The sequence below is a fragment of the Acinonyx jubatus genome, chromosome D3 (genome assembly GCF_027475565.1).
Source record: "Acinonyx jubatus isolate Ajub_Pintada_27869175 chromosome D3, VMU_Ajub_asm_v1.0, whole genome shotgun sequence".
Lineage (NCBI taxonomy): Eukaryota > Metazoa > Chordata > Mammalia > Carnivora > Felidae > Acinonyx > Acinonyx jubatus.
Window position 1 is genome coordinate 56,629,846 of NC_069392.1, and position 26,501 is coordinate 56,656,346.

Genomic DNA, 26,501 nt, shown 5'->3' on the forward strand with positions numbered 1-26,501 from the left:
CCTAAGGTGTGACTCTTTTGCGATCTATCTTGGATGCTCCTTATATTCAATGAAACCTCTCTACTATGGCTGGAGTGACCTCCCTGTCTTGAACTTTGTGAATTTTTCTTTCTGGAGCTTCCCTGTAATTGATCCTACCCTGGAGTTACTCATGAGTTTTCATCCTATATACGTACAGATTGGTAGTCAGCCAAACAATCAGGGAGACCCTCATGCTCCCTTCCCTTGGATACTTAGTCCTTCAAATTCTACCCATTTCAGCTTCCTCCAACTCTAATCTCTGACTTCTCAGTTCAGTTGAAAATGTTGGGCTCTATCTGTGTTCCTTCTCCTCTGTGCTACCATTCAGAAGTTGCCTTCAGGCAGAAAGCTTATGCTATCATAGGATTTACTGGATTTTCTTTTTTTCTTTCGGACATCAAAATCTCTGCTCCCTGTTTCCTACCATCTGAAATAGGTTTTTCCTGCATTTTGTCAGCTTTTCTTGTTTAACATTGGAGGTTAATTTTTGACCCACTTACTCCCTTGGGTCTGGAAGCAAAATCTGTCACATTCACTTTTAAGCAATATTTTCAGTAGGTAATAGAATTACTTTCAATTGAAAATAAATCTATTTATTGTCTCCTGGAAGGTAAGATGCTTGTTTTATCGGTTGGCTTTTGAGCATGTTTTGTCCTTGGGTGGCTTTCTTTATATTTAATCTCCTTTAGAATCACACAGCTTCTTAAATCTGTGGCTTGATAACAGTTTTGAAAAATTCTCTACATTATCTTTTCAAATATTACTTCCCCATTCCCTCTTTTCCCTCCTCCTTCTATATTATATTTATTTTAGGCTTTTGTCATCAGGTACCATACATTCTTTTGTAAATTTCCATCCTTTTACATCCTTCTCTCTATGTTGGTCTGGGTATTTTCTTCTGACGTTTACTCCAATTCACTAATTGTCTCCTCAGATACATCTAATCTGCTATTAAATTTTTAACTATATTTGTTATAGGTACAACTATATTGTTATGTTTTCAGTCCTAAAATTTCCATTTGATTTTTTTTCTAGTTGACAGTTCTCTGCAGTATTTTCTATGATATTATTTAATTTCTTAACTGTAAATAACAATTACTTTAAAGTCCATGTTTGATAATGCCAACACGTAAATCTCTTGTGGTTCTATTTCTATTGTCTTTTTTCTCTTGCAGGTTTATTATTTTTATCTTTTTGCATGCTTGCTTATTTTTTATTGAATGCCAGACAGTGTCTATGAATATATTATTTATAATATAGGTCTCTGATGTTATCTTTACCCAAAGAGAATTTGCTTTTGCTTCTTGCAGGCAGTTAGCTTTGATTCAAATTACTTTAACCCAGTCTGGGACCGAGTGGATTTTGAAGTTCAACTTAAGTATGTACATGGGCTTTTCTATTTCTTTTTCATTTTTACTACCAGCTTTTCAGGGGTCTCAATGGAAAGCCTGGATTTTTTGACAGGACCTCTTTCTTGGCAGGCTCTGAAATCCAAATTTTGTTTCCTGCCCTGTGAGACACTTACAGCTCTTCTCAGCTTCCCAGCCAGCATCCTAATTTAGAATGTCTTGAACAGAAAAGTGACAACTAATGTCAAGCTATCTTTTCTTGTTTACCTTCACTCTGGGATCCTGGCCTCTTCATGTCCTCACTACCTTGGTAACACATCAGTGCCTTCAAACAGATTTTTTAAAACAGTTTGTCCTCATACTTATTCATGACGGGAGACTGACTGAAAGAAACTAATCCACAATGGATTTTGCCCAACCTTTTTGAGAATTTGGAAGTACTAGACCCTGAAGAAATTCTATAGAGTTACTTAATCAACAAATTGTAGAAAGTTCATTGCTGCCTTCCTTCTACTATAATTCCTTTTTATGCCTTCGCTAGGCATCCACCCTCTACCTAGATCTACCTACCCTTACTCTCCAAAGATCATTCAGTATAGTGTATAGATCTGAACACTTTAATTTTAATTATATTATTTCAATTTAATTCTTTTAGTGTTTTCATCTGACATAGGCCTGCCTTCTTTCTTTGTCTTTTTCTGTCTCCCCATATAAACTTTATGTCTTGGTTCCTTCAGGTACTGAGTAGATTATCTTGCATTTTATTATTTTATTTCCTTCCAGCTACCCACCAGTTGGCTCATTGGTCATCTCCTATATTAGGTGGGCATAGAAAATTTAAAGTGAAACTTCTTTAGCATGGCATTCACACTATTTATATCTGGCATCTCCCTGTCTTCATCCATTCCCCATCCCCCTGTCCACCATGCTCTAGACTACTTAGAGTTTACCATACATACTCATCTTCATAATCCTTGTTTTGTCTGAAAGGTCTTATCCTACACACACTACACACCCTCACACACACCTTTATCGTTAATAAACTCTATTCTGTCTTCCAAAATTTAAATGTCTTCTCTACTGTGAAAACTTCCCAACTTTCCCCACCCCCACTAGAAGCAAATCTAATCTCACTAATGCTTTTCAACTCTGCATATAACATTCTTAGTAGACCTTATCACATAAAATGTTTTTTGGTTTTTTTTCCCCTTAGCTAAAATTCAAGGGTCATGAAGGTTGGGACTTTCTTATCAAGCTTTGTATTCTTGCCTCCTAGCATAGCATCTGGCAGGTACTGCCAGATCCCTATCCTGCCTGCTCATTCCAAGGTGGGAGCCTATACCTTTGGGTAAATTACAGAACAGGAGGAGGATTATAATACTGAATCTGTTTATCCATAGTATTTTATTTATATACATGCTTCCCTTATATTTTAGACAAATATAGAAGACTTGGCTTTTAGATGCACAAGTTTTATCCATTCCTATGTATCTTACACTTCATGGCTTTATTAAAAAATTAATCATTCCTCCCCAATCTCTGGCATCCTAACCATGTCTTCTCACATTTAGCACCTGAGCAGCACCCAAAAGCAAGGAACAGAAGGGAAACAAGTTTATTTTTTAAAAATAGTTTTAGGATTGTATTTGGAGTATCCTTTACACACATTGGATGACAGCATTAACCAAGAAATGTTCTGGGGAAAAACACAATTAACTTCACATTTTAAAAGCCCTGCTTGTCCAAAATGTCTATAAATCTTTCTTCTGAACATAATGTGGTGGTCTCAAAACCTTCCAGCCTTGTTTACAATATGAAAGTCAGTTACCTTAAGGCTGATTTTTAAAAATAACTCAAAGTAGGAAACTTTGTAGCAGTTGCCTTTTATTTCAGATATTACATTTTTGAGCTTGTTTGCCTATTCTTATCATTGTTGATATAGCACGCATGTTTTTCAGTCTTTCAATATAGTGTCTTGTTTGAAAACCTTTCCATGGAGCATTCTAGAAAATAATATAAAGTTCGGCTTTAAGTTTAAATTCTCATCTCAGAAGGAGACAGTGCCCTTATATTTTACTATTTCACAGATCCAAACTAAATAGGCATTGAGACTCCTGAAAGGTATAGTTGGAATTTTTCTTGAATTTATGGAATCTCTTATTAACCTTTAAACACGCTGAGAAAAGGTACTTGTAGAAAAAGTGTCTCCTGAAAAAAGTAAAATACATTTTGCTGTAAATTACCATCAAGCTCCTTAGGATACAAGCTAGGCCATTTAGTTGTTGATACTCCTGCTTCCTGTTTATTGGTTCATTTAACACATGTTCATTAATTTAAGTATTTTTTATTTATAAAGACCAGTATCATTGTAATATGAAGTTGAAAGTAACATTGCCTCTCTCCTGAAGTTCCACCTGGTATTTCCTGGAGTGGGACCAAACTGTATGCAAAAAACCTCATTATTTATTAAGCACCTACTATCTCTTATCGAGATACAACAATAAACAAAAGTAACGGTATCTTTTGATATCTCTGCTCTCAAACAGTTTATAGTTTGCATAAGAAGTGTAAATACTGGGGCGCCTGGGTGGCTCAGTCGGTTGAGCGTCCGACTTCAGCTCAGGTCATGATCTCAAGGTCCCTGAGTTCGAGCCCCACGTCCAGCTCTGTGCTGACAGCTTGGAGCCTGGAACCTGCTTTGGATTCTGTGTCTCCCTCTCTCTCTGACCCTACCCCGATCATGCTGTTTCTCTCCGTCTCAAGAATAAATAAACATTAAGAAAAATTAAAAAAAAAAGTGTAAATACTTACACATCACAGGGAAACTTCGAGATGTGAAAACAGCTAACGTTGAACTGTTACAGAGCAGGATGAAATGAATACAACAATAAAGGGCGGAACAAAATCCTCCTGGGGAAGGCAAAACCAAGGTGAGCTGGGGGGTGGGGAAGCCACAATAGCAGGAAGTGGTGCTAAACCAGGCCAAACCAGCCTGGAAGCATTTCGGAGTTGCATTTGGAAGACTAAAAAGGAGCCAGGGCATTTGAGCACATGGAAATTGCATCACTTATTTTTTTATTAAGTTCTAAATGAAGTCTCTTCTCTTGATTTTTTTGTAGTACACTAAACTAGCTAATAAGTAATGTCCTAAATTTTTTAAAGTCAGGACTTAGCTGTATGCATTTAAAGGACTAAGATTTCTAAAATAAATCTTGAGTCCCCAAGGAAGGGCTAGCCCTTTAAGGTTGGTTACCTTAAATCTTTCTGGTTTGCTAGTTCCCTGTGCTTTCAGAAATGCTTCTCATTAGATCTCTTCAATATCCCTGGTCTGCAACCACTTATATAGGGGAAAAAAGCATATAGCAGACTCTAATCTTTAGTAAAACGGCTGTGATTCATTTCAGGAAATCTTGGTGTAATAAACAACAGGCTGGTTCTCCCTCCCTCCTGTTTCCTACAAGTACACCAGGGGTTATATTTCTTGGTATTTCTTAAATATTCTTTTTCAGCAGAGTTTATTTTTACTTGCTAGTTTCAAAGATACAACACAGATACTTTTTTCCCTCAGCCAACAACATAAACATAGTTCTAACCCTGACCTCCCCTTCAGGGACAGTTGGTTATGTTCACATGGTGTTAACTTTATGTTTTCTAGAAAGTATATTAAGAATTCCTTTCATTTGACACAAACTAATCTTGCTTGCTTCCTTTAAAATGAACTACATTGAACTGCCTTCATTCACTTCTTATTTCCATTCTTGAGGCTGTCACTGGAGCTACAGAAGAGAGGACCATAAACAGACCAGGGGGAGCTCTGCTTGGAGCCCCAGGATACACCCTATAAACATAAAGCCAAGAGGGTGCACAGGAAAATTAGTGTGAACTTTTAAGGATGATTTTCTTGTGCTGCATCCATAACCAAATCTAAGTACAGTTGGCTTTAATATCCAGTATGTTTTCTTTTCATGTTTATGCATGTGAAGTTTGTCCTCACCACTTCTAATTTGTCTTTGTTTCATTTTCTCTATAACATTATTTCATCGTCTTTCTGATCTTCATTGAGTTAAAACTAGCCTTGTGCATCTGTTTCCTTTGGTAGATTTAGAAAACCATGTATAAATCTGCTTTTTTTTTCTTTTACCATTTATAATCATGTATGGTAAAGCAATTTGAATCAGTATCACTTATATATTTCTGTGGTGAATGGTTATCCTATCCCTTCAAAATATTTAAATCTCATCCAAGTATCTGGGACTATCTTCACAACTATACATTTGTCTTATTCAATTTTCATTTGTATCTCTTTCAAATTTAATGACCAGATAAGAGGCTGATTTAAGTTTTCTAGTGTGTAAATCACATAAGGCAGTAGTGTTAAAACACAGAATTTGCAGGGCACCTTGGTGGCTCAGTCGGTTAAGCATCCCACTCTTGATTTCGGCTCAGGCATGATCTCACCATTTATGGGTTCGAATCCAGTATCATGCTTTGCACTGACAGTGCAGAGCCTGCTTGGGATTCTCTCTCTCTCCCTCTCTCTGCACCTCCTCTGCTCACTTTCTCGAAATAAATAAATAAGCATTTTAAAAATTGCTAAAACAACCCACAGAATTTGTCAGGGGAAATAGAATCAAGGGACATCCAGTATTTTGCAGTAATTCTGTTAGTTAATAGCTGAAGCTTTATTGATTGGTATAATTTTTCATCTAACCCTTTTCTTTTCTTTCATCTCCTTGGGGTATAACAATCCAATCCCTGGGTTTCTTAGCTCTTAAAGATAGCATAAGCTTTAGAAATTGTCAAACCCAGCCCCTTATTTTACAAACATCTAAACTGCCTAAGAGATGTAAAGTGACTTTCCAAAAATAACAGAACTCCTAAGTGGCATACTAGAATTCCAATCAAGGTCTTTTGACCTCACCTCAAGTATGCTGTCAGTTCTTCCGTGCTCTCATTCATTTTTACAGCAAATCAACACATTCCAACTTTCAAGAAAGGTAGAAATGATTAAATGTTATGAGGTTTAGCCTTTTCTGAGTCTGGTAGTTACAGTTGGAAATTTTGGCACACTTCTGGTGTACACATCCTAAAAGTTGGTAGTGCATTTGGTATGTGCTGCTAGTACTCTGTCATCTGTACATTATCATGTGTCTATATCTATATCCTTTTAAATCTCATAATTATTGACTTTAATGTCTTTTAGATTCAATAATCCTAGGTTGTGCCACAATCCCTGTGGGAACTAGAATAAGTCATTAGAGCCTTGCAAATGCATTTGACTGCTGCATTCTGTTATTTTTCTCTTCCATTGATAGCCTACAGCTTCAGCTGCTGAGCAGCAGAGAAGCTTAAACCTCTAGGGCCCATTAGATTTAACTTGTTTACTGCATTGATATCTATATGTTAAATGACAAGAGAGTTCAGGTTATTGAATAATTTAAAATTCAGCTCTAATTGGTGTCATATGACCTGGAAAAGGCCATGGATGATGCCAGGAGCATGCTGTGAATTTCTTATAAATAATTCATAAATTAGATGATTCATTTGCCTGGATGTCTTCCCAAATGCAAAAGTTTGTAAGTTATAACTGATGATACAACACCTGTAAGTATTTAGTTCATAACGCTGGAAGGTAATCTACCTTGATGATCTTCTAGCGAAATCTGCCAGTATAGGAGAGTTAATTGCACTGGGGAGAACGAACATTTATTTGGGATGAGACTTTGGCAAACCACACAGTGCAGCTGTTGCATTACACAGCTTCTGTCAGCTTGACAACTGGTCCATGGAAGGCCAACTTTAAAAATGCAGCATGTCGTTCTATGCCTTATTTCACATTCATTCCAAATGTTCTGGGTAATGCAATGACCTGTCCCACACACAGTAATTTAGGTTTAGAAATATTTAATATAGGTCTTGAATTTCTGACTCCTCATTAAATAAAGAGCACAGGGGGAAATTTTGAAGTTATAAATTTGAGATTTTCATTCTTATAAGGCTATCTGTGGGAATGTGAGGATTGTTAATAGGGTGTTTGCCAGGATAGTAAATTATTATTATTTGCCATTAGAGACATGAATATCATAAATAGATCAATAATATTTATTGATATTGTTAACCACTAATTCTGTGGTTAACAATTCACAAAAGCATTATAAATAATCACTTCCTAATCATGCAAAATAACTACCTGTTGCAAGAAATAATTACTGCAGTTTAATTCACCTCTTTTCTTATGGCTTCATAGCAGAGAGATTGGCCAGGCCTGTAAAAATGATTTGCAGAAACTTACAAAATATACTTGTTGATCGTATTTCACAAAGCAATACTGCAGATTTTTTTTTAACATGTGAGAACACTGAAAAGCTTTGTATCACCATAGGAATAGTATGTGATTGTGTGTGTTCGTGTATATGCTTGTGCATACATGATAGCTGTACATGTGAATGTGTATACAAGACGACACATCATAGTGTTTAGAGACATCTTTGTTTCCTATGAAGTCTTTTTAATGGCATATTTAAGAAAGTATCTTAAAGATTCAGAAAACCCTCTTCCAGCTCAGAAATTTACTAACTTCCACTCTCAGAAAATTCTTCATTGTGTCCAAGCTAAGTCTCTCACATTTTTTAAACATTTTTTTATACTCTTCTCATGTTTTGTTTGTCTCCTGTTACTTATTTTTTTTATGTTGTCATAAGTATGTATCTACCCAAGTTAAAAGACATTGTACTCCAATTATGTCATAAGCCAAAAATGCCTGCATTTTCTCCTCATCTTTCTTTTGTGCTATGGATCCCATATCATATCCCATCTAAGACTTTATTGGCTTTATTTGTGCCACTTGTAGAGTCTTAAAGTGTAGTCAAGGTTTGTGGTACCTTTTATATAATACAAATCCTAACATGCTACCATTTTGAACTCAATTTTTTTAACAGAATAATTTTTTGTTTGTTTGTTTTGAGAGATAGTGAGTGGGGCAGGATCAGAGAGAGAAGTAGAATCTTAAGCAGGCTCCACGCTTAGAGCAGAGCCCAACGCAGGACTTGATCCCATGACTCTGATATCATGACCTGAGCTGAAATCAAGAGTTGGATGCTCAACCAACTAAGCCACCAGGTGCCCCTTGAACTCAACTTCTTTATTTGTTGTGATCTACAGATCTCATTATCCTGTCTAAACTTATTTTTTCATTTATACCATTTGTTTTCCTGCCTCTTCTGCATGCTTTTCTTTTCTCCTAAATATCATTTTGTTCATCTCTGATTAAGCACTCCATTCAACTAATTTTCATCACGCAGATAATTCTTGACAGCCCTTTACAAGTCATTGTGATGGGTTTTAAGCGTATCTTAGTATATTCATGGAATCCTTTAATGGGAGGAGCACTCAATGTAATCATCAGGTTCAAATGGCAAAATATAGCAGGACAAATCCAATCTCATGAGTTAAGAATGGTTTTTAACTTTTTTAATGGTTGGGGGGGGTGAAGAATATTTCATAAAATGGGAAAACTACCTGGAATTCAGATTTCAGTGTCCGTAAATAAGGTTTTACTGGACCAGTCTTTCATTTATGTATTGTCTCTTGCTTTCACACTACAAAAGCAGAACTGAGTAGTTATGACAAAGACCATATGGACTGCAAACTAAAAGGTCTATTAACTGGCCCTTTACAGAAGTTTGCTAACTTTGCAAATCTTTGATGAAAACAAACAAATTACAGCCACATTCTATATCATGTATGAACTTCCTAATTATAATGTTGGGTAAAGAAGTCAGACACAAAATGTATTTCATGTTATTCCATTTATACTTTAAAAATAAACAGGTAAAACCAAATTCCGGTATGGACTTTTAAGTAGGGAAGTATGAAGCAGAGAAGTTATTCCCATAAAAGTCAATACGGTAATTCCCTTGGACAGGAGAGGTAGAGAGTAGAGATTGTGCAGGGTCTTCTGCATACAGACGGCTTTCTGTTTCTTGGATAGTGGTTATGTGGGTGGACATTGTCTTCTTCTTATTCACTTATTATTATTCACTGAGATGATTAAACTTTTCTATGCTTAATAGCATTTCATATTAACGAATTTTTTTTTAAAAAGCTACATTATGGAGAAATGGAAGACAGATTTGGAGTGATTCATATTCCCATTTATCTCAAATATAGTGTTGATGGGATCTTGGGAAAGTTGTGTTGCTTCAGTGCACTTCATTATCTCATATGCAAATTGGTAACTCTAATAACTACCTTATAGAGTTGTTAAGAATTACAGGCTGTGGGGCACCTGAGTGGCTCAGTTAGTTAAGCACCCAACTCTTGATTTTTGCTCAGGTCATGATCAAGAATTATAGGTTGAGTATGTAAAACATTTAGCATAGTACATAGTAAACTCTATGTTTAGTTCAGTTCAATGGTCAGTGAAAGTGAATATTTAGAACCCAGTTCTCTCATCAGTAAAAATTTGCATAAAGGTATCTTCTCTGACCTTCATTTTCCATTTCCCATCTCAGTCCTTTAAAAGTTATTTTGGGATGTCTGGGTGGCTCAGTCAGTTTAGCATCCAACTTTAGCTCAGGTCACGATCTCACGGTTCATGGGTTTGAGCCCCAAGTTGGATTTTGTGCTGATAGCTCAGAGCCTTCTTTGGATTCTCTCTCCCTTACTCTCTGTCCCTCCCCCACTCACATTCTTTCTCTCTCAAAAATAAATAAACATTTATTTTTAAATTTTTAAAAATTATTTTGAATTATTTAAGGGTATTGGTTTCAACAAGCACTCCACAAAACAAGATATCCAAATGGCCAATAAGCATATGTTAATTAATTATCATTACATATCAGGGAAATGAAAAATAAAATCACAATAAGATTTCACTACACACCAGATTGGCTAAAAATAAAAACATAGTATCAAATGTAAGTGTGAATGAGAAGCAACTGGGACTCTTTTACTTTGCTGATGGAGATGTAAAACAGATGGACCACTCTGACTGTTTCTAATAAAGTCAAACATATGCCTACCTGGCACCCAAGAAAAATAAATATGTATGTCAAAAAAAGACTTTGTGTAAGAATATTGCTAGCAGTTTTATTCGCAGTAGCCCTAAACCAGAAACAACCTAATCCAATAAGAGAATGAATAAACAAATTTTGGTATATTCATACAATGAAATACTATGCAGCAATATAAAAGAATGAACTATTGATACACACAGAAACATAAAAGAAATTCAAAATTACGTTGAACTTAATGAGGCTCCTGGGTGGCTCAGTTGGTTAAGTGACCGACTTCGGCTCAGGTCATGATCTCCTGGTTGGTGAGTTAGAGCCCCACAACATTCTCTCTGCTGTCAGTGCAGTGCCCACTTCGGATCCTCTGTGCTCTCTCTCTGCCCCACCCCCTTCTCTTTCTCTCTCTCTCTCTTTCTCAAAAATAAACATGCAAAATTATGTTGAGCTTAAGAAGCCAGCCACAAAAGAGTAGCATGCCATATGATTCCATTTATGTGAAGCTAAACATAGGCAAAACTAATCTATGGTCATAGAAGTGAGAATAATGGTTACCTCTGGGAGTATGAGGAGGTTGGTTTGACTAGAAAGGGCACAGGGATCTTTTCTGGGGTAATGATGATTACATGGGTATATGCAAATGTAAAAATTCATCAAGCTGTACACTTAAGATGTGTGCATTTTAGTATATGTAAATTATGCCTCCATTAAAAAAATTATTGGTTCCTAAATTAGTGTGATGTATCTGAAAAATTCATATCAAACCCATATGCCAGAGACAGCGGTTTGGGATTTGTTAGTTTAAGCCTTAGTTAAAAGAGGTTACATTTGTAAACATCTCATAGAAAGCATGGTGCAGCAGCTCCAGAAAGAAAAACACATCTGTTTCATTGGGCCCGTTGTGACTTCCATGTGTCCCAGAGGCAATATTTGTCTTCACTTCACTAATAATAAAATAACTTAATTTCTTATATTCAGATCCTAACAGGCAGTTTTCTATTTCTCCTCTCTTCATTTTCCTTAGTAGCACATAATTCAGCCTAATCATGGATTCTGATTTTCATTTCTAATTTTCTGGGACGCATACCCCAACTTGACTTTTCTTCTTATCTGATACAGTCAGCCCCTTGTTATTGAGAATGTAGTATATGCAAGCCTCAGCGGAACATACATACATACAGCGGAAGTAAATACATACATACATACAGCGGAAGTAAATAGAGCCCTGACTGCAAAAGTTGTTGGGGCAGAGAAGTCAATGCTAGTAACAGTAGTAATAATTATAATAGGAAACATTGTTTGAATACTGACTGTAGATTGGCAATATCCAAAGCACTTTGTGTGAATGATCTCATCCAGTCGTCACAATAGCCCTAAGAGGCAAGGCAAGATGTCAGGGTAAGACATATTTTGTAATGAGGACAAACATGAAGAACCTGTCTATTATCTAAAGCATTTCAACACTGACCCAACTTGCAAGCCTCACTGTAGCAAAATAAAGCTGGATAACCAAACTCATTTGTTTTAGAAGACAATTTAAGGTAATCATTGTAACTGTACATGTCCCTTGGAAATCTCACTTCCCCCCTGCCCCTCCCCGGCACATACCCCATAAGGTTCTCCTTGAAAAACGTTTGGGTAAATATAAGGGTTTTTTTTTTTCCTTTTTGTAAATCAGTATCCTTATGAAATGGCAACCTTGATAAGTGCCCATCTGTCCACCATGTTCAGTTTTAAGGTAGATGCTGTTTTTGATCCCTGTTTTACTGATGAGAAAACTGAGGGTCAGGCAAGTTGAAAAAGGTGCTTTATTCATTTTTTTATTGCTGTGCAACAAAATACTACAAATTTACTAGTTTAATACAACACACATTTATTATCTCACCATTTCTATGGGTCATGAGTCAGGTGCAGGTTGGTTGGGTCCTCTGCTTGGGGTCTTAGAAAGCTGCAGTCTGGGTAACAGTTGGGCTGCATTCTCATCTGGAGCTCTAGGTCCCCTTCCAAGCTCACGTGCTTGTTGGCAGAATTTAGTTTCCTGATGTCTCATTTTTTGCTAGCTGTTGGCTGGAAACTGCCTTCTGCTCCAGAGGTCATTGCCACATGACCCCCTTCATTGGTCCTCCCATAACATGTTAGCTTGTTTCTTCAAAGCCAATCTCTGATCTTAGGGAGGGCACAAGACCCTTTTATAAAGGACTTACTTGATTAGGTGTGGCCCATAAAAGATAATCTCCTTTTTATTAATTCAAACTCTACTGATTAGGAGGAGCCTGAGTTAATCTGTAATGTCCCTTTGGTCATATACTCTAACATAATAATAGGATTAATATCTCATCACGTTCACAAGTTATACCCACATTCAAGGGGAGGAGATAATACCACGTGGGCACACAAAGAGGACAGGAATCTTGGGGACCATCTTAGAATTCTGCCTACCAACATGCACAGTCACATCAGTAACTGGCAAGGAGTGTTCTCTTTAAGCAAAGTGTGCATCAAAATCATTAAGTTGAACTGCTTCTCATAAACATAAAAAGTTAACTACCAACAAAAGTATTTTTTTAATATTCCAAATACCTGACACTTCCAAAAAAACATTTTTAAATATTCCAAATATGTGACATTTATGAGTAATTTAATAATCAGTACCATTAACATAAGTATCAGCTGTATCAGTATCTAAAGATGCACATATGTAAATAATGCTGAGGAACAAAAATAAGAATATAAAATAATACATACATGCCATTGTTAAGTTGCCAACACATGGATTAGGAAATACAGGACAATGTAAAAGAGTGGATTTAAGTTTCCAGACCTTTAAAAAATTCACCTGTCATTTTTAAATATAATTCTATGAAAAGATAGCTTACCATACAGAGTAGCAGATGATAAATGTTAAATATTTGTTTTGACAGTAAGTGCTACAGAAGTTCAGAGTAGGGGAGATTAATGTGGACTGGAGTTTCCCTTTAGTTGTAAAATGAGGTTAATTTTTTTTATGAGGTAGTTTATCATAAATTTTGCCCTAGGACTAGTTTCTTCTCCGTAGCTTGCAATCTACTCCGTGTCACCTACTCAGTGTAAAGGATTGTGTGTCTTCTTTGAAGAGGACCAAGTCTCCTTCCTAGATATGGGTCATTCTCATTTGAATAGAACTCCTTTAGTATTGTTTTAGAAACTCAGTCTTAAGAATCATTATTATAATATAACATATTATAATAATATAATAATTCTGATAATCCTCTTTTATCGGAAGATAGGAAACAAGGATGCCTGGGTGGCTCAGTCGGTTAAGTATCTTGGTTTTGGCTTGGGTCATGATCTCACAGTCGTGGGATTGAACCCGAGTTGGGCCCTGAGCCAAGCTTGGGGCCTGCTCGAGATTCTCTCTTTCTCTTTCTCTCTTTCTCTCTCAAAATAAATAAACATTTTAAAAATGTATTTAAAAAAGAATATAGGAAACATGGTGTTGCTGTATATCTGTTGACATTTTTTTCCAATCAGATCATCTCAACTATTACAAGGTAAATTGGTGGGATTTTTTTTTTTTCTCCCTTCTGCTAGGGATCTCAATTATTCATTTATTCCATGTCTCTAGAATAAGGTAACCATCTCAACTGTTTATGATTTAGTTCTAATTTAAAAAGAAGTTGTGGCAGACTGAATAATGCCCCCCAAATATGTCCATGTCCTAATTCCTGGAACCTGTGAAAGTCTCTTTATATGACACAAAGGATTTTGTATGACAAGAGACTTTATAGATGTGGTTAACTTAAGGATTTTGAGATGAGGGAATTATCTAGGATTACCTGGATGAGGCCAGTGTTACCAAAACAGTCCTATAAGAGGGACACAGGAGGAGTCAGATGTCCCGTGACACCAGTGGTTCTCAAAGTGTGGTGCCAGATTAGCAACATCAGCATCATCTGGCAACTTGTTAAAAACACAGCTTCACTTAACTCTGCTCCATACTTACTGAATTGGAAACCCTAAGAATGAAGCCCAGAAATTCACATTTGACAATTCCTCCAGGTGATTCTGATACATGCTAAAGTTAGAGAATCACTGATATAAGCTAAGTTTTGCTCTCCCTGATAGAACAGGCGTGAGGCTAAAATGCTGGGAAAGCTCATGCTATTGGCCTGCCAAAGGTAATTTGCAACTGCTTCCTTTCTGCCTGAGTTCTGTCAGGCTATGATCACTCGAATAGCTTAACTGAAAAATCACTTATGTTTATAGCTGAAATTAAATATGTTTTGTATTTAAATAACCGCTTTTGATTAGAATCATATTTTTTGGAAAGTGCTTGGTTTTATCTGTGTGCTCTAAAGATACTTATAAAAACTCATCAAATTTCTGGCGGTAACTAACATCCTATTCAGTATAAGACGAACTGTTTTACATCAAATCTCATTGTGTGTAATGGACAAACAAAGGACATTTCAAAGGGTATTTAAGGTGGCTGAGTGGATTTCTTGGCTTAGTATTTAAAAGTAAACATTTTAAGACCTTAGCATTTAATGCTTTTGCCTCTTCTCAAAGTTGATTCTATGTAAAACTCATTATTTCCAACTCCTGGAATCTTGCTTAAACAGCAAATAGAAGTACTTTCTTTTTCTTTTACTTCTGGATTTACTGAAATGTAGATTGTTTGAAAATGGGTTTGGCTTTGTGGCACATGTCTGTTTAGCTATGTGAATACTATCATTTATTAAGAAGACAGAACAAGAGCTTTGTTTTGAGAAACATGTATCACTGATTTCTGAAAAGTCAAAAGAACTCCTTTCAGTGTGCTCTTATTTGACAAATGATCTTGTGGTTCCTTTTAGGTATCCAATAGGAAGAGCACTCTTCGGTCTTCAGCTATGGAACTGGATGGCTCCTACTTGAGTGTAGCCAAATCACAAACCTGCTATCAAACCAAGCAGAGGCCTATGTCTGGAATTCAAGCCTCCGCTTCAGAATCCCTTGTGGAGTTTAAGAATAATTCTTTGAAGCCAGCAGATTTTCATTGTCCTAAAGAGGACCAAGACAGGGTGCCATTAGAGACCAGAACATGTGATTATGGATCCCCAGGGAGAAAACTAGTAGACGCAGTCCCTACAGAGAAAGCCCCACCAGCGGAATTGAAGATGAAACAATGCCAACACCTGAAGCCTTCTCCATCCAGTCAGTGTTGTGGTCATAGACTTTCTGAAAATGAAGATCATGTTCATGAAAGTCATCCTACGCACATGGCCCCTCAATATTCCAAAACACATCTGGAATCATGCAATAATTGTGGGCTTTCCTGGGCATCCCTGCTGCATGGTCAAGGAACACAGCAGGCTAGTGAAACTGATGTCAGAAAGCAACTCTCGGAAAATAGAAGGCAGCAACTTATGCTTCAGAAAATGGAGCTGGAAATTGAAAAAGAGCGCCTTCAGCATCTGCTGACCCAGCAGGAGACAAAGCTTCTCCTGAAACAGCAGCAGCTTCATCAGTCTCGACTGGATTATAATTGGTGAGTCTTACCTGTTCTCTCAGCAATGTCTAGCTTGGAGAACTCCGTGTAAAATGACTCTTGTACTAATATAAAGTTGCAAAGGCACAGAGGTTCCTTGGGGTCTTGGCTTCCTCAAGATGCATACTAACTATGATGACTAAGTAAATTCTATGATCTTCTTTGGAAGACTTAGAACATTACCCCATCTTCCCAAATGTTAGCCTAGAATATCTACCTCTGAGCAGTCCATTGTAACTTTCGCTGGATTCTAAAGAGAATATTTTTAAAAGATATTGTTACATAAAATCTTCTGCTATTTGAGGTCATTATGGAGACTATTAGGCATGAAGTAAAAATTTGAGACTTCAGGATGTGGAATCAGATTGTGAAGCAGAGTGATTAACTGTCATCATACCATATTTGTGTCTATCCACCATAATATAAAATGTAACAAATGATAAGAGCCTTCTAAATTCAACCTTTTCTCGTCATGAAACATAACCTGTTCAATAACCAATTCCTATAAACTTACCCACATTTGAACTCTTCTCTCTCTCTCTCTCAAAATAAATACATAAACTTAAATAAATAAATAAATAAATAAATAAATAAATAAATAATAAATTACAAGTTTTCAGAGAGAAGTGCTTGTATATATATATCCCTGCCATTTCCTTCTTGATCAAACTTACCATTTCCCCTTTGTACACATTCATACATTCTATGCAGACACATACATCCTATACAGACACACTTAGTACAAATGTCATTGTCTTTTAGTTCTTAGAGTTAATTGTCTCTCACTCACAGATTCTGCCAATATTTTTTAGATTCTAATATCTTTGAGAGTTCTTTCTTGGAATTTTTCCTTTAGTGTAATGCTTTGCTTGGAACCAGAAGTGCTCTGCCACTTTCTCTTTATTCATGATCTGACAGTTCTGTTCTTCACTGTTGAAAGCTGGCGGCTCTTAACATAACTGAAAATGAAGGCTCTTATAACAAGATTTTCACCAAAGGTCAAAAGATTGCTTCAGTTTGATGACCCCAATCTCTAATCCTCCAGTTAATGTCTAATCTCTCTCAAGAACTTTATTTAACTAACATTTATTGAATGCCTATGATATGTAAGAAATGGTTCTAGGCACTTAGGATAGAGAAATGAATCCAATGTGGTCATTAAAGAGGGCATAGTCCAGCAGACTGCATAATTTTAAAACAGGTTTCATGTTCACTTGGATAGCACTGTTTACTGAAATAATGCTATGTAATGACAATAAATAGACATTGTGTTCATTTGAATAGCTCTATTTATTAAAATAATACTGCATAATGACAATAAAGTCTTTATTGTTATCTTGATCATCCTAGCTTAGATGAGAGAGCTATGAAATACAGTTTTTCAGCAAGTTTTGTGTATGCATAAATTGTAAAAGCTTATACATATTTATAGATATTTATAAACTTTTCAATAAATAATTATAGATTAACAGGAAGTTGCATAAATAGTACAGAGAGGTCCTCCCAGTTTCTCCCAATGGCTATATCTTACATAACTAGAATACAATATCAAAATTAATAAATCAATTTTGGTACAATGTGTCTAGTTCCATGCATTTTACCACGTGTGGACTTGTGTAACCATCACAACAATCAAACTATAGAACTATTTCAGCAACACCAGGGTTTCCTGTTTACTACCCCATTTGAGTTGTCCACCCTCTTCTGCCCCTACCATCCTTAACCCTTAGAAATCTGTTGTCTATTTCTATAATTTTGGCATTTTGAGATTGTTATATAAATGGGATTATACAGTGTATGAACTTTCGATGTTGGCTTTTTTTTCACGCAGTATAATGCTCTTGAGATTCATCTAGGTTGTAACATATGTTGTGCCTTTTGATTGTGGAGTAGTAGTCCATGATATGGTTATACCATGATCTGTTTAACCAATTATCTATTGAAGGACAACTTGGTTCTTTGCCTATTATGAGGAGAGCTGCTACACACATCTTTATACAAGTTTCTGTGTGGACTAAGGTTTTCATTTCTACAAATAAAAGTTAAGAATGTGATTGCTAGATCATATGATAAGTATATATTTAGTTTTAAAAATTAAATGTATACTTAGCTTATACTATATTTAGTATAAAATATGTCTTCACCACCAATGTATAAGAAATTGTTTCTCCACATCCTTACCAGCGTTTGGAATTGTCACAAATTTCTATTTTGCCTATTCTAATCTCTGTGTAGTGATATTTCACTGTGGTCTTAACTTGCATTTCCCTAATGGCTGGTGATGTTGAAAAACTTTTCATTTGCTTGTTTGTTTTTCTTCCATCTTTTTGGGTAAATTGTCTCTGTAGTATCTTTTGTCTATATTCTATTTGGATTTCTTGAGATTTATTGAATTTTGAGAGCTTTTTATATATGCTAGACATGTCTTTTCTCAGATAGGTGGATTGCAAACATTTTCTTCTATTCTGTGGATTGTCTGTTTCATCTTACTTAAAAGGATCCTTCACAGAGCAAAAGTTTTTTTTTTAATTTTGATAAAGTTTAATTTATCAAATTTTCTCCTTATAGGTTATATAAAGTTTTTATCATGAATGTTTGTTAAATTTCCTCAAATCCTGTTTATACATCAGTTAATGTGATCATGTGATTTTTTTTTTAATTTAGCCTGCTAATATGGTGGATTGTATTTATTAATTTTTAAATATTGACCTAGTGTTGCATTCCTGGAATAAGTCCCATTTGGTCATAGTGTAAAATACTTTTTATATATTACCAAATTCCATCTACTAAGAGTTTGTTAAGGGCATTGCATCAGTATTGATGAGGAATTTTGGTCTGTATGTGTGTGTGTGTGTGTGTGTGTGTGTGTGTGTGTGTGTGTGTGTACTGTCTTTGTCTAACTTTGGTATCTAGGGAATCCTGGTCTCATTTATTAGTTTCATTCATTTCTTAATATTTTCTTCCTTCTGCTTGTGTAGGATTTATCTTGCTCTTGTATTTTTAAATTTCTTAAGGTGGGAGCTTAGATCATTACTTGGAGACTTTTTTCTTTTCTGGTGGGAGCATTTAGTGCTATAAATTTCCCTCTCAGCACGGTTTTAACTATGACTCACATATTTTGGTGTGTTGGTGTGTTCACTTCGTGTAATGTTCCTCTAGGTTCATCCATGGTGTTGCAAAAGTCAGGATTTCCTTCTTTCTCCTGGCTGAATAATATATATTTTTATATATCTTTTTACCCATTCATGTGTTAGCAGACACTTAGGTTGTTTCCATTATGAGTAATGCGACAATGAACATGGGAGTGCAGATACCCAGAAGTAGGATTGTGGGATCATATGGTGGTTCTGTTTTTAAGGTTTGTTTGAGAAACCTCCATACCGTTTTTCATAATGGCTGTACCAATTTGCATTTGCACCACCTGTGTATAGGAATTCCCTTTTCTCCATATCCTGCCCAACATTTGTTATCTTTTTATCTTTTTGATCGAAGCCAATCTAACAGGTGTGAGGCAATATCTCACTGTAGTTTTGATTTGCATGTCACTGACAATTAGTGATGTCAAGTAACTTTTCGTGTACCTGTGAGTCAACTTGTATGTCTTCTTTGGAAAAATGTCTTCTCAGTGCCTCTGCCAGTTTTTTAATTGGATTATTTAGGCGTTTTTTGCTATTAAGTTGTGTAAGTCCCTTATATATTTTGAATATTAACCCTTTATCATATGTGTGTGTGTGTGTGTGTGTGTGTGTGTGTGTGTGTGTGTGTGAGAGAGAGAGAGAGAGAGAGAGAGAGAGATTATATGTGTATGTATATATATATATATATATATATTTCATTTTTATAATTTATTTCCTTTGCTGTGCAGAAGCCTTTTATCTTGATGTGGTCCCACTTATTTTTACTAGTTTTGCCTGATCTTTTGGTGTCAAATCCAAAAAATAATTTCCAAGACTAATGTCAAGAAGTTTTTTTCTACGTTTTCTTCTTGTAGTTTTACAGTTTTAGGTCTTATATTTAAGTCTTTAATCCAGTTCAAGTTAATTTTTTATTCTTTTGCATGTGGATATCCAATTTTCCCAACACCATTTATTGAAAGAGACTATCCCTTCCGCATTGTGTATTCTTGGTATGCTGAACAAAGAGTAACAAACCGTATATGCTCAAGTCTATTTCTGGGCTTTCTATTATGTTCTGTTTGTCTTTATATCTGTTTGTATACCTTCACTGTTTTGATTGCTATAGCTTTGTATTGTTTGAAACTAGGAAGTGTGGAGCCTCCAGCTTTGTTCTTTCTCAGGATTACTTTGGCTATTTGGGGTCTTTTTGGTTCCATATAAATCTTAGAATTGTTTTTTCTAATTCTGTGAAAAATTCCAATGGAATATTGATAAGGATTGCATTCAACCTGTAGATTATTGTTGGTAATATGGACATTTTAACAATACTGATTCTTCTAATCCATGAACACAAGACATTTTTCCATTATTTGTGTTTTCCTCAATTTCCTCAGTGCCTTATAGCTTTAGTGTACACATCTTTTACCTCCTTGGTTAACTTTATTCTAAGTGTATTGTTTTTGATGCAACTGTAAATGGGATTGATTTATTAATTTATTTTTTTTAAGTAGTTCATTGTTAGTGTATAGAAATGCATCCGATTTTTGTATGTTGATTTTTGTACCCTGCAATTTTAGTGAATTTCTTCTTTAGTTCTAACAGTTGTTTGATGGCATCTTCATTGTTTTTTATACATAAGGTTATGCCATCTGCAAACAGAGAAAATTTTACTTTTCTTTCTGATTGGGATATCTTTTATTTGCTTTTCTTGCCTAATTGCTCGGGCTGGTACTTTCAGTATTATGTAGAAGAGTGACAAGAGTGGACATCCTTGTCTTGTCCCTAATCTTAAAGGAAAAGTTTTCAACCTTTTACCTTTGAATATGGTGTTAGTAGTGGGCTTGTGATATATGGCCCTTGATTATGTTATGTTCTTTCTATACTCAATTTCTTGAGAGCTATTATCATGAAAGGATGTTGGATTGTGCCAAATGCTTTTTCTGCATTTTATTGAAATGATCATATGATTTTTGTTTTTTATTCTATTAATGTAGTAAATTCCCTTTGACAGTATTTTGTTGAGATTTCTTTTCATCTATATTAATTGGAATTATTGACCTATTTTTTTTTTCTTGTGGTGTCCTTACCTGGCTTTGGTATCAGTATAATGCTGCCTTATACAATGAATTTGGGTGTGTTCCTGCCTATTCAATCTTTTGGAAGAGTTTTAGAAAGACTTGTATTAATTCGTCTTAAAATGTTTGGTAGAATTCACCAGTGAAACTATCCAGTCCTGGATTTTTCTTTGTCATAAGATTTTTACTCACTGATTTAATCTAATCCTTAGTCATTTTGGGTCTGTTAAGATTTTCTGTTTCTTCATGATTCCGTTTTGGAAGGTTGTATATTTCTAGGAATTTATCATTTCTTCTGGATTATCCAATATTTTGGCATGTAACTGTTTATAGTAGCCTCTTATGATCCTTTGTGTTTCTGTGGTATCAGTTATAATGGCTTCTCTTTCATTTCTTCTTTTTTTTGGGAGTCCTCTCTTCTAACAAACAAAAGTTTGTTAATTTTGTTTATCCTTTCAAAAAACCAGCTTTTCGTTTCAGTAATCCTTTCTATTATTTTTCTAGTCTCTTATTTTTGCTCTGGCCATTGTTATTTCCTCCCTTCAGCTAACTTTGGCCCTGGTTTGTTTTTCTTTTCATAGTTCCTTGAGGTATAATTATAGGTTGTTTATTAGAGATCTTAATTTTTTCTTTTTAAAACATTTTTTTAATGTTTATTTATTTTTGATATGTATAGATAGACTGTGAGTGGGGGAGGGGCAGAGAGAGAGGGAGACACAGAATCCCAAGCAGACTCCAGGCTCTGACTGTCAGCACAGAGCCTGATGCAGGGCTCAAATTCACGAACCACGAGATCATGACCTGAGCCAAAGTCAGATGCTTAACCCACTGAGTCACCCAGGCACCCTGAGATCTTTCTTTTTCCTTAATATAGACATTTAAAACTATAAACTTACCTCTTAGAACTGTTTTTGCTGCATTTCATAAATTTTGGTATGTTTCGATTTTAATTTGTTTCAAGATATTTTTTAGTGTCCCTGTTGATTTCTTCTTTGACTCACTGGTTGTTCAGGAGTGTGTTGTTTAATTTACACTTATTGTGAATTTTCCCATTTCCTCCTGTTACTGACTTCTAGTTTTATAACATTATGTTTGGAAAAGGTATGATTTCAGTTTTATTCAATTTGCTAAGAATTGTTTTGTGACCTAACATGATCTGTCCTGGAAAATGTTCTGTTTATACCTGAAAAGAATATGTGTTCTGCTGCTGTTTGATGGTATGTTCTGTATATGTCTATCAGGTCTATTTTATATAAAGCATAGTTCAAGTCCAGTGTTTCTTTAACATCTGGATGATCTATCCATTGTTGAAAGTAGGGTATTGAAGCTGTTATTGAATTATCTGTTTCTCCCTTCAGATATGTTAGTATTTGCTTAATAAATTTAGGTGTTGCTGTGTTAGATACACATATATGTACAATTGCTAACATTCTCTTGATGAATCAACCTTTTTATTATTATATAGTGATTTTCTTTGTGTCTTTTTACAATTTTTGATTTGTCTATTTTGTCTGATAGAAGTATAGCTTCCCTGCTCTCTGCATTTACCTACCCATGTATGTGTCACTACCAAATATTATTATAAAATTCTAAGTTCCTAGAGGGTAATTAATCTAATTTTTTTTTTTTTGGTAAATGATTATTTATTTTTGAGACAGAGAGAGTGAGGGAGGGACAGAGAGAGAGGGAGAGAGAGAGAATCCCAAGCAGGCTCCATGCTGTCAGCTCAGAGCCCCTGGCAGGGCCCAATCTCACAAACTGAGATCATAACCTGAGCTAAAACCCAGAGTTGGACACTTGGCCAACTGAGCCATCCAGGCACCCCCTACATATTTTTCTTTGTTTATTACTGTGCATAATTAGTTGCAGTTATAAGAATGTCTTTGACAATGATGGAAATGATAATGCTGTTTTAATAATATTTTCCCCTCTTCCTGGTTTTATTTCATAGTTAAAGAATATACTTCTACAGATTTCATTTCTAAAAATGAGCCAGAGAATATTTCTAAAAAAACTTAGAAAATGGGTAGAAAAGGTCACATATGGGTAGAAAAAGTGCCAGTGGTTAATTGCCATCCAGACTCTGGTAGAACATGCTAATTTCTTTCTCTGCCTTCCCTCCTCAGCACATCGAGGATGGGGCTAGTTAGCATTGCTGGATAGAATTTCTTTCAGTTTCTATGATCTTAAGAAAACACATTGGTCAGTGAGACATAGCCCCAGCTCTTTGAATTGACAATATGAGAAATATTTGCCTTTTATGGATATATTGGGCATGGTCAGTGATACTTAATGTTACTAGAATTCCCATTAAGACTCTGATAATCAGAATACACTTGCTTAGGAGTGAATAGAAAGAAACTTGAAATTTCTAATGAAGAAACTTAAAGTACTCCTAAAGCATCTATAGTGTTGAGGTTTTAAATGATATTTTGACCAACTCAGTGTTCTCCAACTCCTCTGTAAATAAAGAAAATTGAAATTCCTGTAAAACTGATTTGTGTTTATTTTATTTACATCCTGTGTGTATTTAGGAAGTGCCCATTTATTTTGACAGATCGAGGTTGTTGGGTTTTTTAAATGTTTTATTTTATTTTTGAGAGAGAGAGAGACAGAGACAGAGACAGAGACAGAGACAGAGCATGAGCTGAGAAGGGGCAGAGAGAGAGGGAGACACAGAATCCCAAGCAGGCTCCAGGCTCTGAGCTGTCAGCAAAGAGCTCAAACTCATGACCTGAGCTACAGTCGGACTCTCAACCAACTGAGCCACCCTGGCGCTCTGACAGATCAAGTTTTAATTTGAAAACAATTGTTTGAGGTCTAGCTGGAAGCATATGGTCCTGCAAGGGTTACCATTCAGTTGCTTAGGTTCCAAGGATTAGAAAGCCTCTAATTTTTTTTTTCCAGGTTAAGAAATCAAGCTGTATTTAAGTCAAGAGAACTCGTTGCTGCTAAAGAGTTTACTAAACCCCGAGAACTCAATCTGGATATGAATGGGGATGACTCTGGACCAAGGTAAACCTGAGTTATGGGTGGGTGAAAGCAAGAACATGTAGGATACAGATATTAAGGCAAAGATATTAAGGATATGTTTGGTATGTTTTTACAGCTTTATATAGGTCCAGTTTTCTGATAATATAAATAAATACATTCTCACTATAAAATTTTTAACAATACAGAAATGTGTAAAAAATAAAAATCATCCTACCATTCAGAGATGATCCTTTGAGCCCTCTCCCTCTATCTTTCTTTTATAATAATATATTCTATTTTGAGTAATAGAGATTATACTTATGCTGAATTTTAATTTTTGCTTTTTCACTGTAACATATTTTCTGATGTCATAATTTATTTTATGAAAACTTGATATTCATTCAACAAATATTTATTGTATGACAAGTATTGCTCAATATTCATCTATTAGCCTATTATTGGATAATATAAGGTTTTGCTATTATAAATTATGCCTTGAAGAGCATTGCTAGAATAAATTTCTTACTTTATCTCTACCCATGTCTTTGGTATGGATTCCTATAAATGGAACTACAAACTCAAAGTGCATATTAATACTTTTAAGATTCTTGATTCACATGGCCCAGTTGCTTTCCATAAAAGTTAAATCAGTTTTCACCATCAAAGCTATGTTTGAGAATTCTCTTTTCATGAAATTTGAATAATTTTTGGCCATTATTTGTTCAAAAAAATTTTTTTTACCTTTTCTCTTTCTTCTTTCCTTCTGGATTTCATATACAGGTATATTAGATCTTTACTGAAGTCCCTGACTCTGCTAATTTTTTAGAATCTTTTTTTTTCCTTTTTCTTCATTGTGGATAATTTCTATTGATCTGTTCTCAAGTTCATCAACTCTTCTGTTATTTCCAATCTGCTGTTAAGCCCATAGAATAATTTTTTTTAATTAGATATTGGATTTTTCAGTTTTAGAATTTCTATTTGTGTCTTTGTTAAAATTTCTATTTCTCTACTGAAATTTCCTATTTTATTCATTACAATTCCTTTATTCATTATTTTTCCTTATTTTATCTTGGGGCTTCTCTCCATTGGTCAGCTTTAATCTTGAGTATTGGTCATGGTTTCCTTTGTACACTTAGCAGTTTTTTATTGTTTCCTGGTACTGGGAATGACTCTAGAATTCACTTTTAGTCCTCTAAACAATGTTAATTTTTTGTGTGTGTTAGCAAGCATTTAACTTGACTGAATTCACATTCCAAGCCCTATCTCCCATGCGAGTAACGGTGAAAATCACTGCTGAGCCTTATGAACTTTAACTCGGATGGATGCTTGAGTCGGCCTCATTCATGTGTAGTTCAGCGGTCAGCCCAAACTGGCAGGATTGTTACACAGAATTTGAGGCTCTCTCTCTCTCTCTCTCTCTCTCTCTCTCTGTCTCTCTCTGTCTCTGCCCTCTTCAGGGTTTTTTCCCTTTTCAAGTGCTTTGGTCAGCTCAGATTCTATTCTCTGGGTCTTTAAGACCGGCCTTCAGCTGAAAGCCATTAAAAAAGAAATTGAGAACCCTCCCAGTGCCACTGCATTCAAGTGCTGATCTTCTTCCAGTTTCTGCTTGTTTTCCGTGACTCTTCAGTGCTTCAGTTCTGTTTGTTTGTTTTCTCCCCAAGTTTGTATTGGGGAGAAATATGTAACTATGGGAGTAACTATGGGAGTTTGGGACCTATAGAACTCTTCAGCTGTTATTAGAAGCAGAACCAAAGAATTCTCATTTCAGACAATTTTGCCATCTTTTAATTGTGATAAAATACACATAATATAAAATTTACCATCTAAACCATTTTTAAGTATATTTACATTGTTATGTAACCAGTCTCCAGAACTTTTTTATCTTGCAAAACTGAAACTCTATACCCATCAAACTACTGCACATTTCCTCTCCCTGCCAGCGCCTGGCAACCACCTTTCTGCTGTTTCTGTAAGTTTGATTACTCTAGTTACCTCACATACGTGGAATCACATAGTATTGGCCTCTTTGTGACGTGCCATAATCTATTTTTTATTTAATTTTTATTGTTTTTGATAGCAAGCATACACATACTTTAAAAAGTCAACCAGTAGGGGGCGCCTGGGTGGCTCAGTCGGTTGGATGTCCGACTTCGCTTAGGTCATGATCTCACAGTCTTTGAGTTGGAGCCCCGCGCCGGGCTCTGTGCAGACAGCTCAGAGCCTGGAGCCTGCTTCAGATTCTGTGTCTCCCTCTCTCTCTGCCCCTCCCCTGCTCATGCTCTGTCTCTGTCTCAAAAATAAATAAAAACATTTAAAAAACTTTTTAAAAAGTCAACCAGTTCAACAAGACTTCTGCAAAATAGCAACTGCCTGTACATTGGAGCAGCGGTACTCCCAACTTTCACTCCTTAGAAGAAGTTTTGACTGTTTTAGATGTTCTTCTTATA

At 35.6% G+C, this 26,501-nt stretch overlaps 1 protein-coding gene across 10 annotated transcripts in view; it reads left to right on the forward strand.

Annotated features, from left to right (window-relative positions):
* KIAA1328 (KIAA1328 ortholog) overlaps positions 1-26,501 on the forward strand; it is a 355,545-nt gene that overhangs the window by 192,963 nt on the left and 136,081 nt on the right. For 9 of the 10 annotated variants that reach the window (XM_053206692.1, XM_027068806.2, XM_027068807.2 and 6 more), the window contains 2 exons: positions 15,217-15,890; positions 23,989-24,096. In XM_053206692.1, the coding sequence (XP_053062667.1) occupies positions 15,217-15,890; positions 23,989-24,096 (782 nt within the window). The remainder of the gene's footprint in view (positions 1-15,216; positions 15,891-23,988; positions 24,097-26,501) is intronic. The other variant, XM_027068808.2, reaches the window with a different exon arrangement.